General features: G+C 37.0%; 1 protein-coding gene across 3 annotated transcripts in view; it reads left to right on the plus strand.

Annotated features, from left to right (window-relative positions):
• The first annotated feature begins 2,212 nt into the window (after positions 1–2,212).
• stard3 (StAR-related lipid transfer (START) domain containing 3) overlaps positions 2,213–18,422 on the plus strand; it is a 17,737-nt gene continuing 1,527 nt past the window's right edge. The window contains exons 1-15 of one of the 3 annotated variants that reach the window (XM_052092832.1): positions 2,213–2,279; positions 3,368–3,540; positions 5,007–5,084; positions 6,578–6,655; positions 7,155–7,208; positions 8,038–8,155; positions 8,547–8,648; positions 8,754–8,809; positions 11,901–11,993; positions 12,078–12,140; positions 14,708–14,803; positions 15,342–15,421; positions 17,265–17,369; positions 17,458–17,551; positions 17,716–18,422. The exon at positions 17,716–18,422 is cut by the window's right edge and continues 1,527 nt beyond it. In XM_052092832.1, the coding sequence (XP_051948792.1) occupies positions 3,394–3,540; positions 5,007–5,084; positions 6,578–6,655; positions 7,155–7,208; positions 8,038–8,155; positions 8,547–8,648; positions 8,754–8,809; positions 11,901–11,993; positions 12,078–12,140; positions 14,708–14,803; positions 15,342–15,421; positions 17,265–17,369; positions 17,458–17,551; positions 17,716–17,823 (1,272 nt within the window). In that variant the 5' untranslated portion in view covers positions 2,213–2,279; positions 3,368–3,393 and the 3' untranslated portion in view covers positions 17,824–18,422. Of the gene's footprint in view, positions 2,338–3,367; positions 3,616–5,006; positions 5,085–6,577; positions 6,656–7,154; positions 7,209–8,037; positions 8,156–8,546; positions 8,649–8,753; positions 8,810–11,900; positions 11,994–12,077; positions 12,141–14,707; positions 14,804–15,341; positions 15,422–17,264; positions 17,370–17,457; positions 17,552–17,715 lie in introns of all 3 variants that reach the window. The other 2 variants (XM_052092830.1, XM_052092831.1) reach the window with 2 other exon arrangements.

The raw sequence follows: 18,422 nt of genomic DNA on the forward strand, positions 1-18,422 counted from the left end.
ACATACAGAGATAGGCAGAAGCATATGAGTCTCATGACTTACATTTTGCAATTCATTGCACTTTTGTGTGTAGTTGTCAAGGACGTGACTGAGAATGAATTAGTTGATTCACTTTTTACTATGCAGAATTAATCAAATGAGTTGAAATATGAATGGCATGAGTGAGCGTCACCAGTATTTCAACAAGAGAAAAGTTGCTCACTTGAATATTCCAGTGCATCTGATTCAGAATATAGACCTTATTTGAAGGTCTGTTACATTTATATGTCACTTTACACAGTGAACAGGGGAATCTCCTCAACCACCGCCAGTGTGCAGCATCCACCTGAATGATGCGACAGCAGCCATAGGGCACCAGTACACTCACCACACACACCAGCTATTGGTGGAGAGGAGAGAGTAGAGTGATACAGCCAATTAATGGATGGGGATTATTAGTTGGCCATGACTGAGAAGGGCCCAAGGGGGGAATTTGGCCAGGACAGCGGGGTTATACCCCTACTCTTTACAAGAAGTGCCCTGGGATTTTTAATGACCACAGAGAGTCAGGACCTCGGTTTAACGTCTCATCCAAAGGACAGTGTCCCCGTCACTATACTTGAGCATTAGGACCCACACAGACCACAGGGTGAATACCCCCTGCTGGCCTCCCTAATACCTCTTCCAGCAGCAACCTTAGTTTTCCCAGGAGGTCTCCAATCCAGGTACTGACCAGTCTCAACCCCGCTTGGCTTCAGCGGCCAACCAGTCTTGAGCTACAGGGTGATGTGGCTGCTGGGAAACGGGGAATGTTGTGCATGTAAATGTGTCTGTAGTCATGGTAGACATGAGCAAATTAAATTGGGCAAAACCATTCTGTTGTTGCAAACAGATGGTGTCGCAATCAATGTTTTTGTAACTGGTCTGACATGGTCACGCTGTAAACCCTGTGAAAAAGCTATTTAACAACTTTACTTCTCAAATAATACAGTTTTAACAGAAGAATTGATGTTTGTGCTTTTATAAAATTATAAGCTTTATATTTTTGCCTTTAAAACCTTCCAAAAATTGGTGCTTGTCGAAATACATTTTTGTGGTAATCAATACACTGCCACAAATGTTGTAGATTGAGCTTTGCTTAATTGTATTGAACCCAGAGTATTCCTTAAAGGACATTTCCTCATTTGACGTCTGTAGAAAGTCCACATGTTTGCCATTGTGGTTAAGAGATAGGTGGAACTTGGTACACCATCACACGAGTTGTGATACTCTGACCTACTTCACACAACATGTCAGTCCTTTATGGTGATATGATGTCTCTGTTATGGGAACTGATGGGACAGAGGAATTGAAACCTGTGGTACTGTTTGCATTGACGCTGCAGAGTGGAATTTTACAGCTGTAAAACTTTCATGATAATTAAAGGGTTTAAGATGGACACTAGCACGTGCATTGAGAAAGATGACTCAGATGTTTCTATTGGCTGAATGGCGAAGTCATTGGCTAATGGTTTGCTTTCAAAATCAAAGCATTTCTGTATTTGACAAATGTCCTACTCGCAATCCAATTATATAATGTTTATATATATATATATATATATATATATATATATATATATATACAAATTTCCATCAAAATGCCTCACAAAAAAATGCAATAAAATAATGTGGTGGTAGTATTTGATTATTACTATATTCATATGTCCCAGCATTTATATTAATTTAAAGAAAACCCCAGTGTTATGGTACATGTTCAAAACAAACAAAATAAAAACACTGTAAAACCATAGCACTTATCTAAAATTAAATATTTTGTACTATTCTTACCGGTTTTAAAAAAGTGTGTTACATTTATTCTTATTGCATTATAATAGTGTTTGTGTATTTTTTTTTTAATTACATTGGAGTACTATGTAATATTATGGGATTGATCCCACTTTTAAAATCTTTCTGGTCATTCATTTTATTTATTTTCTTCATGAAAGTGGTTGCAAACACAACGAATTAAAACAAAAGAAAAGAACTTGACATTATAACCAGAAAGAGTCAAAAAGTGGAGAAATCCCATAATATTACATAGTAATCCAAGGTATATATATTATATCATCCATCCTTTTTCTATAGCCGCTATTAAAATATAGGTTTATATTATATTATATTATATTATATTATATTCCTGACGCTTTTCACTTCAACCGCGGACACTGGAGCCGCCGCTCAGCTGGCGGAAGTGACGTGTTTCGGACTGATCGTCACGGAAGTGGGCTGAAGGCTGATAGTGAGAATGATGCGCTGATTCTGGTTAGTTTCGTCTTCACTTTGACACTCTCCGGCGATGTTTGATTAAAAGCGGCTCTTTGTGAGTATCGATGACTTGTAAACAACTCGTCTTATCTGTCAACTAACTGTTTAACTTTATTTTGAAGTGATATAAGTTTGTTATTGTTCTGCTATCTTCGTGAACTGGACAAATAAGTGTGAATATCCTCATGAATATTAATCAGTCTGTTTGACTATCAAGTAATTATTTGTATGCTGCATTTTTAAATTTGTTTTTACGAGAGGCTGGTTTCAAACCTTTTTTATTTTGTATTTGTCTGTGTCACGTGCAAAGGAACTGGATACATGTTGACTGCAGAATCAACAACTTCATAATAACCTAAAGCAAAAGCTTCCCCAATATTTGTTCTGTGGCTGGTTTATTTCATATGACTTAATTTATCTAATCATTCTTGGACAAACAGGGAAGAGAGTCCAATCTAACCTGAAACCATAGTACTGAAATTTTAAATGGCTCCGATATTATCACCTTTATTTATCAGCAGTTGTTTGCATAATATACATTTCATATGGCAGAGGACAATATATTGGCTAGATTTAATGATATGTCATTTAATGTCTTTAAGAGTATATCTTTTCCAGCCAGGGCTCAACAATAAGAATTGGCTGTGCCAATTTTTCACTGGCCCTACCGCAAATATGATCATGTGAAATGTTAAAATATAGTTATAATGTAACTAAATGACATAGGCCTATTTTGGAAAGCAATGGTTTGTAACATGCAACAGATGCTACCAAGACTTTCACAAATCATATCATGACATATTTAAATCAGCACAATAAGCAACAGCAATGCTCATTACATCACAGAAATCCAAATGTTTAAACATGCTTTCTATTTTGTGTGTTGAGTAAACTGGTACATGCATACTTTTTGACAAATACTAAAAGTGGTCAAAGGCTACTTGATCACCAGCCTGTTTCTTTGATCATTGTCCAATCAACTTGTAAATAATGACGGTATCTTGCAGCATTAGGACCAGATAAAGCTGCAACAAAGCATGCACATTTTACTGATTGTGTGATCACTGATTTCTGTCATCTCTCAGGTGGTGTGCTCCCGCTGTATGTAGGTATGCAGAGTGGCGTGGACTACAGCGAGCTGGGCGGAAGTCTTCCTGCCATTGCCTCTCTGAACGCCTCATATTCCCAAGCGTCTCTGTCCCTGCCTTCCCCGTATTACCGCCCGTTGCCCCCAGGAGAGAGGAAAGCCTTCTCTGATGTACGCCGAACATTCTGCCTCTTTGTTACGTTCGATCTCCTCTTCATCACTTTGCTTTGGATCATTGAATTAAATGTACGTTTTTATCTTGTATTTCAATATTATCTTTTCGCCCAGAGCTATAGTCACACTAACGGCATATAGAAAATGAGAAATGTTGCATAAATTGTTTTTTCTTTGTTATGCAACGTTGACCTCTTTTTTTTATTATTATTATTTGGCCATCTTCATTTGGGGAGATATTTCATTAGTTTGTACATGATTGTACATGTCTGTTTCACTTCTTCTGTTGAAAACAGCGCTATAATACAAATGCAAATGCAAGTTCCTCAGTGATTTGCATATTAACTTCATAAATAGCAATTGTGGGTTTCTGTGGATGTACACTCTCAGTCAAACTTTTTGACACACTTTGATATCTTTTTGTCTAATGCGTCAAGGGATAGTTCACCCAATTTAATTTCATTTACTCACCCTCAAGCCATCCCAGATTAAGACAAACAAAGATTTATAGAAGAATTTCTCAGCTCTGTAGGTCCATACAATGCAGGTGAATGGTGGTCAGAACTTAGAAACAGCAAAAATCTCATAAGGCAGCATAAAAGTAATCAATACGACTCCAGTGGTTTAATATATCTCTTCTAAAGCGATGAAATCGCTTTGGGTGAGAAACAGATCAATATTTAAATCCTTTTTTTTTTATCATAAATCTCAATGCTCACTTTCAGAAAAAGAAAGTGGAGATTGATTGTAAATAAATGACTTAAATATTGATCTGCTTCTCACCCATATCTATCATATGCTTCTGAAGACATGGATTTACCCACTGGAGTTTTATGGATTACTTTTGTGCTGTTTTTATGTGAGTTGAAGCTTGAATGTTCTGGTCACCATTCACTTGCATTTTATGGACCTACAGAGCTGAAATATTCTTCCAAAAATCTTTGTGTTCAGCAGAAAAGGAAAGTCATACACATCTGGGATGGCATGAGGGTGAGTACATGATGAGAATTTTCTTTTTTGGGTGAACCATTCCTTTTAAATGCTTGAAGTTAGTGTATGTTGTGCCTACATTTTCCTTTGCAAAATTAAAATCTTTATAACTTTTTTTTCAATGGATAATTTGAACCCGATAGTGCAGCTAAAAAGCTTTTTGTGGTCACTACATACTTCATAATTTTGATGACTTTACTGTTATTATAACATTTGGAAAATAGTAATACTAGAGAATGAGTAGGTGTGTCCAAACCTCTGACAGGTAGTGTAATTTTGGCTTAATTTTTAGTCACACATTTTGTTTTGTCTGATGTATGGTCTAAAATGTATGTTCCAAGTGGACTGGTAAATTTAAACGGCAAACTTGTGTTACTTTAAATGTGTTAAATATAAAAGATTTTCAGTTGGACTTTGTATGTATGTGGGTTAATAATTTCTGTAATCAGTCTTTCTGTCTGTCTTTCTCTTAGATCAATACGAGTATATGGACTAGTCTTGAGACAGAGGTCGTTAAATATAAGTTCAAGTCATCTTTCTTTGATATTTTTGTAAGTATCATAGTCAAATACGTTGTTCTATATTAAAGTGATAGTTCACCCAAATTTCAATTTCTCTCATCAATTACTCACCCTCATGCATCCCAGATGTGTTTGACTTTCTTTCTTCTGCTGCAAACAAATTAAGATTATTAAGAGAATATTTCAGCTCTGAAGGTGCATACAGTGCAAGCGAATGTGACCAAATCTTTAAAGCTCCAAAAGCACATAAAGGCAGCATTAAAGTAATCTATACGACTCCAGTGGTTTAATCCATATTTTCAGAAGCGTTATGATGAGTGTGGTTGAGAAACGGATACATTTTTAAGTCATTATTTTACTATTCTCCTCCCTACCCAGTAGGTGGCGATATGCACAGAATGCGAATCGCCAAAAACAAAAGAAGAATGTGAAGGTAAAAGTGGAGATTTATAGAAAAAATGACTTAAATATTGATCTGTTTCTCACCCACACTTATCAAATCGCTTCTGAAGGCATGGATTTAACCACTGGATTCATGTGGGTTGCTTTTATACTACCTTTATGTGCTTTTTGGAACTTAAAAATGTTGGTACCCATTCACTTGCATTGTAAGTACCTGCAGAGCTGAAATGTTCTTTTAAAAAGCTTTGTTTGTGTTCTGCAGAAGAAGAAAAATGTCATACACATCTGGCATGAGGGTGAGTAAACGATATGAGAATTTTCATTTTTGGGTGAACTATCCCTTTAAGGCATGAAAAGAGAGTGGGCCTTTGTAATGACTTTAAATGGAGAACTCACTCATGTAAGCAAAACAGCCTTAACGTCAATCTTTTAAGCCCTAACATGTACAGTACATGTAAACAGCCTTATAATAAAAAGAAATGCTCACAGTGCTCTTTGCTCCATTGCCATTGGGTGGATGTTTGCTTGGAAAACAGCCGCCCACACATCCAACTGAACCCTTACCAATTTTGTTATTATAGTCATTCCTGAAATTTGCTCAAAGTGAATTCTTAATAGTTAAAAGTGTACCAGTTTAGTTATCAAACAAAATGTTTAATCCGTAAACACAGACTTTTAGTATGTTCAGACCAATACACTCATAAATCAACTGTATAAACAAAAATGTTAATGAGTTTTGGACTATATTTATGGTGGAGTTTGTCTATATTTCGGTCTTTGAGAACATGATAGTTTCCTTCTTGCTACTGTTTCCCGGCCTACCGCGTGACATCAGTGGATTGCACTTAGAAAAAAATATTTTCCCTTTGGCATTCCTTGTACAAGTGAGATTTGATCTGATTATTGTATGTGATTATTGGGTATTAATTGTAATTGGATAAACAAATCTTACTGTATATAATGAGCACCAGCATACTCCTATTGTAGTTATTGTCATTATATAAACCGGTCAAAACTCTGTGATATTTATGTTTTTTTGTTTTTTAACATTGTTTGGTAAAACCCCAGTTTTATCATTACATTTTATTCAACAAAATATCTGTTTTTCTCTGCTCCCTCAGATTTTAGCTGTGTTTCGGTTTCTGTGTTTGCAGCTTGGTTATGCCGCATTTCGACTGAGACACTGGTGGGTTATTGCGGTAAGAGAGACCAATAAATGCAAAACACTTACAAAACTTGATTTCCACTGTCAATATATTTATGCTCATTAACATTATAAAGAATCAGAATTTATAATGCAATGATTTGCTGTACTGCCTTTTAATATAATGCAGATCTTTTATAAAAATGCCGTTATGGGAATACATTTTTAAAATGTAAAGTTGTACACATTAACAATAGTTATGCATTATGAAATAACATGAACTAACAATGAATAATTGTATTTTTATACATTAACCAAGATTAATAATTGCTGCAATAAAATATTCTTTATTATTAATTCATGACACCTTATACATGAACTAAATTAACAAATAGAACCTTATTGTAAAGTGTTTCCAGTATAATTGTTTTTGTCCTTTGATTTTGGGGTGAAATATGACCTGGGCATGTTTTTGTAAGATTCTGTTAAATCATCTTAAAAGTTATAATTGTACCTTTTTCCTTATTGTCTTTTTGTCCTTTTTCCCCAATTAGATCACAACTCTGGTGACCACCACCTTTCTCATTGCAAAAGTCATCTTGTCAGATGTAAGAGACCGTTTTTGCCTCTCAATCCTGTCCGTTTGAATGCTTCTAAAATCTAGAGATTAAAAAAATAAAGTTGCATAGTTTCTTAAAGGGATAGTTCACCCAAAAATGAAAATTCTCAAATCATTTACTCACCCTCATGTCATGCCAGATGTGTGTGACTTTCTTTCTTCTGGTGAACACAATGTTTTTTTTAGAAGAATATTTTAGCTCTCCTGGTCCTTACAATGCAAGTGAATGGTGGCCAGAAATTTGAAGCTCCAAAATAACTTGGAGGCAGCATAAAAGTCATCCATATGACTCCAATGGCTAAATCTATATCTTCAGAAGCAATATAGGTGTGGGTGGAAAAACAGATCAGTATTTAAGTACTTTTTTTTTTTTTAACTATAACTCTTCACTTTCATATAATAATTGTATTTGTTTTTTAAAATGGTGTTTTGCATTCTTTATGCATATCGCTATCTACTGGGCAGGTAGAAGAATATATAGTAAAAAATGACATCTATATTTATCTATTTCTCAACCACACCTATCATATAACTTCTGAAGACATGGATTACTTTTATGCTGCTTTTATGTGGTTTTTGGCACTTCAAAGATCTGGACACCATTCACTTGCATTGTATGGACCTACAGAGCTGAGATATTCTTATAAAAATCTTTGGTTGTGTTCAGCGGAAGAAAAAAGTCATACACATCTTGGGTGGCATGAGGGTGAGTAAATGATGAGAGAATGTTCATTTTTGGTGAACTATCCCTTTAAATGACCCATGTAAATGTATACTGTGATAATAGAAATAACCATTGGGATTTTTTTTTTTCTCAGTTGTTTAATCAGAATGCATTTGGCTATGTTCTTCCCATCACCTCGTTTGTGGTGGCGTGGTTGGAAACCTGGTTCCTGGATTTCAAAGTCCTCACACAGGAAGCAGAGGATGAGAGAGGTGAGGAGGATACAGGAAGTTGGGCATCAACTGGGTTGTCATGTGTAGAGCTGATATAAATCTTTAGAGTTAAATATACATATATGTAATATGCATATGCAAGACTATTGGCTGTCCATAACACCTCTCTGGCTCGCTGAATACTCAGTTGATGTTGATACTGTATGTAAACATGGCTGGTTATATATTAACATTCTCATGGTTGTGAACTTTTTCAATTAATGGTCTGGTTGGACTGGAGAGGGAGCTTTGTGTTGTTGTGTTTACAGTATGTCTACATAGTTCTTTTTTTATTCCTGATTTTCATGATAAGTTACTAAGTGTTATGATCAGGTGAAAAGTCACATTCACTACATTAATGTACAATATGTTACTTCCTCCTCTCTTGTAGTGTATCTGGCAGCAGTTAATGCAGCATGTGAGCGGGCACCCATCATATGCCCCAGAGCCGTGTCTGATGGCCAGTTTTACTCACCACCAGAGTCACTGGCAGGTAACGGCACTCTTGTTTGCTCTATTGAAGTCATTATGTGGCAGAATGAACTTTTTCCTCTTATTAACAAAGCACAATTTAACATTTGATGTGTTTGTGTTGCAGGCTCTGAAGAAGACCTTGATGAAGAGGGTTTGGGCAGGAGAGCAGTAACAGAACAAGTATTGATATTTTCTCTCTTTTTAATCATCATGAGGGGAGACGACCCTCTTTTGGTTTTCCATCGATATCTAATATCATTTACGATGATTCTCCCTGTAGTCTTTTGACTATTGGCATAAAGTCTGGTGCATATTGCAGCTTATCCTCACCATGAACATCCAAATTAGGAAGAGATCATCTGTCCGGCATGTAAAATGCCCAAGTTTGTACCGAAAACGTGTGTAGGCTTTGTGGTTAAAATTTCCCTCCATCCACAAGTGATAAGTACCAGTTATTTCACAGAAGATAACAACAAAACCGTCAATGTCTTTGCAAAGATTTGATGCCATTAATCCAGAAACTAGCTCTTAAAGGGATATTCTGTGTTCAATACAAGTTAAGCTGAATCGACAGCATTTGTGGCATAATATTGATTACCACAAAAATTATTTTTGATTTGCCCCAGCAAAAATCTGGGTTCTAGTGATGCACTTGAAATGGAAGTCAGTAGGCTCAATTCGTAAACATTAAAACACTCTTTCAGAAGTTTAGCCACAAGACATAAACAATATGCGTATTAACATGATTTTATTGCGATAAAATCACTTACTAACCTTTTCTGTGTCAAGTTATTGCAAATTTTACACCTTTGTTGCCATGATGATGTAATGTCAACTAGGTCAACAATAATCATATATTACAATAATATAGCAGCTAAAGTATCACGATAACAAGTAGTATCACAATACCACACTCTAGTGTGTTAATTAAGTTTGTCAGAGCAAAGGTGGTTCTTTGAAATTCCACTTGTTGCTGCAGATGTGGTAAAAACAACTGATGGATGAACGGAGAGAAGGCTCAAATAGACTAACTTGTTACCTAATACATTCTTAGTTTGATGTAAAATTTCTTCACCGCATCAAAACAGCCTGTTCAAACGGCAACGTCTTTTAAACTTTTATTCCATTGTTTCTGTGATTATCTGAATGTTGGTAACAATTTACCTTTATTCATTTGGCGCAGATGCTTTTATCCAAAGCGACTTACAAAAGAGGAAAATATAAGCGAATCATCTTAATGAGACAGTGGTACAAAAGTGCCATGTTACAAAGCTTCACTAGCATCAGAATAGTATTCAAAACATTTACAAGTGCAATTGAATAACATTTTTGTTAGTGACTAGTTAAGTGCTCTTGGAAAAGATGCGTTTTAAGTCGTTTTATGAAGACAGAAAGGGAGTCAGCTTCACAGATGGAGTTGGGAAGGTCATTCCACCAATGTGGTACGATGATGCTGTTAGTCCGGGAAAGTGTTTTGGTGCCTCTTTGTGTTGGTACAACAAGGTGACGTTCCATAACCGACCACAGGCTTCTAGTGGGCGTGTAGCTCTGCAGAAATTATTTTAGGTGTGTTGGAGTAGACCCAGTGACTGTTCTGTATCCCAGCATCAGAGCCTTAAATTTGATACTTGCATCAACCGGTAGCCAGTGAAGAGAGGCGATGTAACATGCGCTCTCTTTGATTCATTAAAAACCACACGAGCTGCTGCATTCTGGATCATTTGCAGGGGTCTAATTGCACATGCAGGAAGGCCTGCAATGAGAGCGTTACAATAGTCCAGTCTAGTTATGACAAGTGACTGAACAAGCAGTTGTGTGGCATGTTCAGATAGGAAGGGTCTTATCTTCCTGATGTTGAGTGTATATCTACATTATCTACATGATAACATAAAAATAAAGATATTGTAACATTTGAGCAGCTGTTTCATTATTATAACCGCTTAAGTCCTGGTCTCCTGATAAACAACACACACCAGTTTGAACGCACTGCTCAGGGATGTGATGAAACCAATCTGATCATAAGTGCAAAGTTACCACCACCATGCATTTGTAACTGAAAAATAAATAAACGAGTGCAATGTTCGATTTTTGTGAGAAACGGTAAATCTATAAATGTTAAGATAAAACTTTTAGGTTAAATGCAGAATGCACATGGGTTAGTGCAACTTCAGAGGCAGTGGGATGTGTCCGAAGGTGCTTAATAAGGTTGCTGGTGTTTCCCCCTTTTTGCTTGAAATCTCTGTAGGCATTCACAGCAGATGGGTTTCCCCGGAGTCATCAGGCAAACCCAAAATAATTACAAATCTCGCTACATGAATTGTGTTTTTTAAAAAAGCGTCTCACTCTCCAAAGTTTTACTTAAATCTATATTTTCCATTAGGAGACACAACTGCCAAATTAACACACTGGGATTCAGACGTGTGTGTTTGAAGCATCGGAAAACCACTCATTGAAAAATAAACAATACCATGTAAGGGGCAAACTCTAAACGGCATTATGCACTCTTAAAAGGCACTGCGTGAAGAGGACGCCACTTGAAAAGACTGTATTTTTAATGCTATTGCAGACATCTGATTTAAAGGTTTTTACTAAAATAATATTTACTACCACACATACAATATATCTTACGGTGCTACTGTATTAATGGTACAACCGTTTAAAAAATACTGTGGCACTGGCAGTATTTTGAAGCTTTAGTATTGCGATTCTACCTTAGCACCGGCCTACCGTGCAACTTTAATGTCAACAAACCTAAAAAGTAACAAATTTAACAGAATTATTAATGTTAGTGCTTTTATTATAAGCTTCACATTTCTGCCTTTTTAAAACCATGAAAAATTGGCCCCATCTTCTTCCATTGAAAAGTGCCTCACTGTAACCTCGATTTTTTTTTAAGAAAAGGAGGGATGAGTCTAAATGTATTTTTGTTGTAATCAACATTATGCCACAAATGCTGTTGATTGAGCTTAATTTCTGCTGTTCATTGAACCTGGAGTATTCCTTTAAGAGCACCTTTAGCAACCAGGTACCTTTTGAACATGACTTCGCTTCCTGACAAAATGAAATATTTTCCCTAAAGTCACGTAGAAGCCAGCCAACCAGATTGAAACTGTCAAATTTTTGTCAGGCAATATTTGTGGTGCAGTGTGCATCAGTATGTTCAAAGCCAATAGTCAAAAGATCTGATGCACAGCGCTGTCACATTTTAAATTGAATTGATATGCATTTCACTCTTTTATAGTGTTATAACTGATCAATCTTCCTTTAACAGGAAAAAGAGTTTGTAAGACAGGGACGGGAGGCGATGGCAGTGGTTGAACAGATATTGACACAAGAAGAGAACTGGAAGCTTGAGAAGCGTAGTGTATGCACTTTCATGTGTACATTATCTGCTTGTTTTTTGTTTATTGCTCTGCATTTGAGGTAATATGAGGTTTTATATTCATAGGATGTTGGGGATGCAGTACATACACTGGAAATCCCGTTCCATGGAAAGACTTTTATTTTAAAGGTATGTTATTTGTAATAACACTGGTTATTTCATCCAGCTGACAACTAGATTCCACCTTAAATTCAGATTCATTTTAAACCTGTTTTAAAAGAAGTTTGAAGGTTACAGATACTGTTTGATGGTTATATCTAGCAAACTGTCAGATAGATTGTTAGGAAGGTTGGTAGGTCAACTTTTAAGTTAAAAGTTTAAGTTAGCAGTTTAAAGGCCTTTTATGGGTTTGTTTACATTTGGAATTTGAATTCACAAACATTCCTTTGTTCTGTTTGAACATTCTGTCAATGTAAGTCTATGGGATATTTTTTTTTTGTTATTTGATCGTTTGCTGTGCGAAAACCAAATCTTTGATCGGTTAGAAAAGACATAGCACACTATTCCAGAACAGTCTGAAGGTCTGTACTAAGTATGGGTAAAAAATATTGATTTTCCGATGGATTGCCACCTTCATATGTTTGATCTCGAAATCGATTCTTAAATCCCAAGATCTATGCTTTGCTCTGTGCGCAACCTGAATGAAAGGAAATCACTCACATTTGCAAAAAAGATTAACACTATGCAACTTAAAATGTACACTGGCGGCCAAAAATTTTGTAATGTACAGATTTTGCTGTTTCGGAAGGAAATTGGTACTTTAATTTACCAAAGTGGCATTCAGCTGATCACAAAGTGTGGACATCACTGATGTAAAAAACAGCACCATCACTATTTGAAAAAAGTCATTTTTGATCAAATCTAGACAGCAGCCATCACTCCAACACCTTATCCTTGAGTAATCATGCTAAACTGTTAACTTGGTGCTAGAAAAATCATTTTTTTTTTGAGGAATGAAGGCTATACAATGCTTGAAATTGCCACAAAACTGAAGATTTCATACAAAGGTGTACACTACAGTCTTCAAAGACAAAGCACAACTGTCTCTAACAAGGACAGAAACAGATGTGGAGGGCCAGATGTACAACTAAACAAGAGGATAAGTACATCAGAGTCTCTAGTTTGAGAAATAGACGCCTCACATGTCCTCCGCTGACAGCTTCATTGAATTCTACCCGCTCAACACCAGTTTCATGTACAACAGTAAAGAGAAGACTCAGGGGTGCAGCCTTATGGGAAGAATTGCAAAGAAAAAGCCACTTTTGAAACAGAAAAACTAAAATAAAAGGTTAGAGTGGGTAAAGAAACACAGACATTGGACAACAGATAATTGGAAAAGAGTGTTATGGATCTAAACCCCATTGAGCGTTTGTGAAATCAGCTAAACTGTAAGGTGTATAAGAAGTGCCCGACAAGACAGACACATCTATGGCAAGTGCTACAGGAAGTGTGGGGTGAAAGGTCACCTGAGTATCTGGACAAACTTACAGCTGAATAACAAAGATCTTCAAAGCTGTCATTGCTGCATGTGGGGGATTTTTTTGATGAGAACTCTTGGAAGTAATGTAAGTAGTTCTGAATTTTTTTTGGTTTTTTTTCCAAATTGTAATAGTAATGTTTCATGTTATTAATGTCCTGACTATACAGTGTGATCAGTTGAATGCCACTTTGGTGAATAAAAGTACCAATTTCTTTCCATAAGACCAAATTTGTAACTTTTGGCCGCCATTGCCTATACAGTAATTGGCAACTGGCTGGTCCATTTTGAGATTTCACTTACCAGCGGTTGTGTAGTATAAAGGTGGATTATTCAGCTGCGAGATCCTTTCACTGCGTGTTGAGAGTAAAAGTTTGGTTTAAATCGTTCTGTGTGTCCAAAGACGAGATCCACACAACCCATGTGTCATTGAATAATGTCTCTTTTAATGCCCTTTCTGTTCTCTACAGTCAGTTATGATAAAAAACAGCAAAAAATACTCATTTAATTCTTATCATGCATAGCATTGATGAGATAAAGCCATTTGAGTCTCTCTTGTTAACATGTGCTCATTTACAGATGCTCTTTACAGAAATGGCGGATTTCTTAAAGAGACGGTACCAGTTTTTGCACATGTTTTACAAATCAGTGTAAATAGTACATTAATGCAATTAAACAAGAAAGATTTAACAAAATATAATATTTGCAGAATCATTTATTTATTGAATACGTAGATTTGTTAATTATTTAAATTTAGTCAAATTAATATTTTCTTAAGGTATGTAGTTAGATTGTCCCCTTTATAATTTACAGCATTAGCTGGGAGAGAATTTATTTCAAATGTAAGCAAAAGGGACATTATAACTGAAATGTACCCATATGAATCTATATTGAATCAGAATCGAATCGAGAGCTTATGTATCGGATTCGAATCGGGGAATCTGTATCAACAACCAGCCCTAGTCTTTACAAGTTTAGTTTGATGTAGCTTGAAAATTCTAGGAGGGGAGTAAGTGTTTTGGTTTAGGGTTTTAAAAAAAATTATAATGAAACCGTGTTTGTTAAGCCAGCATAATTTATGATAAAAAAGTAAATGTATTTTGAAACAAATCATAGTATTTCTTTATTGTCTTTTTATTCATTGAAGTGTATTTTTATATATCATGGGTGTGTATTTAATATTTTGTAATATGTGTTTTGGGTATATTTGTGTATGTAGGCACTCTTGCAGTGTACAGCAGAGCTGGTGTATCAGGAGGTCATTCTGCAGCCAGAGAAGATGGTACAGTGGAACAGGACGGTGTCTGTCTGCCAGGTACATTCATAGGCAGTAGTCTCGCATTTGACAAAACAGTCAACACCTTGCAACGTGTTTGAACCAAGAAGTGGGAAAAAAAACACCTGACCGGCTTTTTAAAGTGATCAAAAGTTGCTACCACATGAGCTCCAGACTGCGACCAAAAATATATAATTGCGGCAATAATTTAAAATCTAGTCGCCATTTGCGACAGTGTTGAACACACTGAGTGCGTTCATATGCATTTCATTGACTAACATCTTTTGAGAGCGGAGTATGTCTTGTGTTGCTTTTCATCCTTTCTGTTGAGATCAGCTGCTGTCTGTATGCAACAACACGCAGTGCAAGTGATGTGTAGTCCGATCAATTGATTTTGTTGCTGATCAAAAATCGCCATCTTATGAAGAACTAAATAAATGTTTGTGTAGAATGGATTTGATATCTATGCAAATAAAGTTTTGGAATAAAGAGAAGCTGTTTTGTACATGCACATTGCCAGGTCTGAATGTCTTTACAAGTAAAGCTCTTCCTGTTTCCCACTCTTCTCTATCTATAGATTTTGCAGAGAGTGGATGATAACACGCTGGTGTCGTATGATGTGTCTGCTGGAGCAGCTGGAGGTGTCGTATCTCCCAGGTGCGGACAAACTTGTTTTTCATTGCCAAAAGTGGTGCGCAATTAACAGGTTATGAGACGACAATGTTTTGAATTTTAGAGCAAGTCCTCAAAATCTGGCTTGTATTGTTTATCAGTAACTCAGTTGTATTGTATAGTGCTTTTCATAGGGCCAAGTAAAAATATAGAATTTCCTATGCACCAAAATCTTTAATTTAATTATATAGATTCTTAAATCCAAAGATCGATCTTTTTACTCTATGCGGCAAACCTCTACAATGCAAGAAAATCACTTGCATGTGTGACCAAATTCCGTGCTATGTGACTAGAAATGTTGCATAATTAGCCACTGGCTAGAACATTTTCAGTTTTCACATAACTGTGATTGAGTAGTATAGTGGCGAAGAAGTTCATCACCGACATCCTTTCACTCTGTGTTGAAAGTAAAAGTTTGGTTTGACTTGTTTCGTGTAATGTGTCCAAAGATGAGATCCTCCCAACACATTTGACATTGAATAATGTTTTGTTTAATATCCTTTCTATTCTTTACTGTCGGTTTTTGATCAAAAACGGTATTAAAAAAAAAAACGTTCAATTCTGATCACACATAGCGTTAATGTGCTCAACCAAAACATTTCTGACACTCTCTGAACTGCCACTATTCTTAAAGAGGCAGTACTGGTTTAGCATGTGTTCTACAAACCAGTGTAAATACTTTTCATGCATAATTGTACAAATTATGCATGTAAACCATAAATCCATCCATCCATCTTCAACTGCTTATCCGAAGTCGGGTCACGGGGGCAGCTGCTCCAGCAGGGGGCCCCAAACTTCCCTATCCAGAGCCACATTAACCAGCCCTGACTGGGGGACCCCGAGGTGTTCCCAGGCCAGTGTGGAGATGTAATCTCTCCACCTAATCCTGGGTCTTCCCCAAGGCCTCCTCCCAGCTGGACGTGCCTGAAACACCTCCCTAGGGAGGCGGCCAGGGGGCATCCTTACCAGATGCCCAAACCACCTCAACTGACTCCTTTTGACGCAAAGGAGCAGCGGCTCTACTCCGAGCTCCTCACGGACGACTGAGCTCCTCACCCTATCTCTAAGGGAGAAGCCCGCCACCCTCCTGAGGAACCCAAACCTTCATGACCATAGGTGATAGAGCGAGTGCAATACCGCCCCCGCTGCCCCGATTCTCCGGCCAACCTCCCGCACCATTGTCCCCTCACTCGTGAACAAGATTTATTGTAAACAATAAATGTTACAATATATATACTCGCTTAGCACTTTATTAGGAACACTATGGTGAAGACGTGGTTTCCTGCTGTTGTAGCCCATCCGCCTCAATGTCCGTCGTGTTGTGCATTCTGAGATGCTATTCTTCTCACTATAATTGTACAGAGTGGTTATCTGAGTTACCGCAGCCTTTCTGTCATCTCGAACCAGTCTGGCCATTCTCTGTTGACCTCTCTCATCAACAAGGCATTTCTGTCTGCAGAACTGCTGCTAACTGGATGTTTTTGAGTAAATTCTTGAGACTGTTGTGTGTGAAACTCCCAGGAGATCCTTAGTTACTGAAATACTCAAACCAGCCCGTCTGGCACCAACAATCATGCCACGGTCTAAATTACTGAGATAACATTTTTTCCCCATTCTGATGGTTGATGTGAAGCTCCTGACCTGTATCTGAATGACTTTATCTAATCAGCCAATTGTGTGATTTATAATCACATTAATATGTATGTGTACAGGTATTCCTAATAAAGTGCTATATATGTCATTGTAATTAAATAGTCCAATTATGATTTCTAGCGGTTATTAAGTAGTTCAAATTTCAAAGTGTCTCTTTCTCCATCTTGATCTTCAGGGACTTTGTGAATGTTCGTCGGGTGGAGCGCAGGCGAGACTGCTACATCTCTGCAGGAATGGCGACCAGTCACAGCTACAAACCACCTAACAGTCGCTACGTCAGGTCTGCTTGACTGTGAAACCTTTTGAATCCTCAGCCAATCACAATGCAATCACAGTAAAGGCTTATTTGGTCTCTCTTTCTCTCTCAGAGGGGAGAATGGTCCTGGTGGATTTGTTGTGTTAAAATCCAGCGGTAATCCTTCAATTTGTACCTTCATCTGGGTGCTTAATACAGACCTCAAGGTAAGAACTGCTAGTGATGCCATTTCGTACAATGCAGCCATTTTATAGTAAAAAATAAACAAAATACCATTGTGGGAGTACATTATGTACAGACAAGCACCATTCACTTTTTCACATGTTAAGAAAAAATCGAGTTTATTAAATCTACCTTGTTCTTCTTACAGGGTCGCCTCCCCCGTTATCTCATCCACCAATCACTGGCGGCCACCATGTTCGAGTTCATGTCTCATCTCAGGCAACGTATAAATGAAGTCCACGTCTCCTACCGGTGATCTTTGATGTTTTATCCAACTTCAAAATTACACATCACTGTGCCATAGTTCATTGTTCTGTACAGTTGCTATGAGCAGATACAGTGCTATTTGGAGGTTGTTACAAGCATCTACAAAACATTTGGCTGAACTTTGTACGGAAGCACGTTGTGTCGAATCTCTGTAATATTGCAGCACATGGACATGAGTTCAGAGCATACTGTCAAACTCTACATGATGAGACGGCATTGGTTTGAGACCTGGCGTCTACAGGAAGTTGTTGGAGAGCTTCACTTGTGCAGTTTGTGGTATGTAAAAGGTCTTAAGAAATAGCTATATTAATCAGCTGTGCCTAAAACCACTGTTTCTGCCGTGGCAACTTTTCTAAATGAAATTCCGAGCCAATCATGCTGCGATTTTTCTTTCCGTTTTTTACTTAAGCCTTAATCAAGCGTGCACACATATTAATACTATTAATAATTCTTGTTTTTTAGTTCTTATGTTTATAATGGGCTCTTGTTGCCAAAACATTGATGCTGTATTAGTTGATGATAATAAGTAAAGGCATTTATACGTGATGTATGTACATGGCAGCACCTTTCCTGTGAAGGTTACAAAAA

Source organism: Xyrauchen texanus, chromosome 26 (genome assembly GCF_025860055.1).
Source record: "Xyrauchen texanus isolate HMW12.3.18 chromosome 26, RBS_HiC_50CHRs, whole genome shotgun sequence".
Taxonomy (NCBI): Eukaryota; Metazoa; Chordata; class Actinopteri; order Cypriniformes; family Catostomidae; genus Xyrauchen; species Xyrauchen texanus.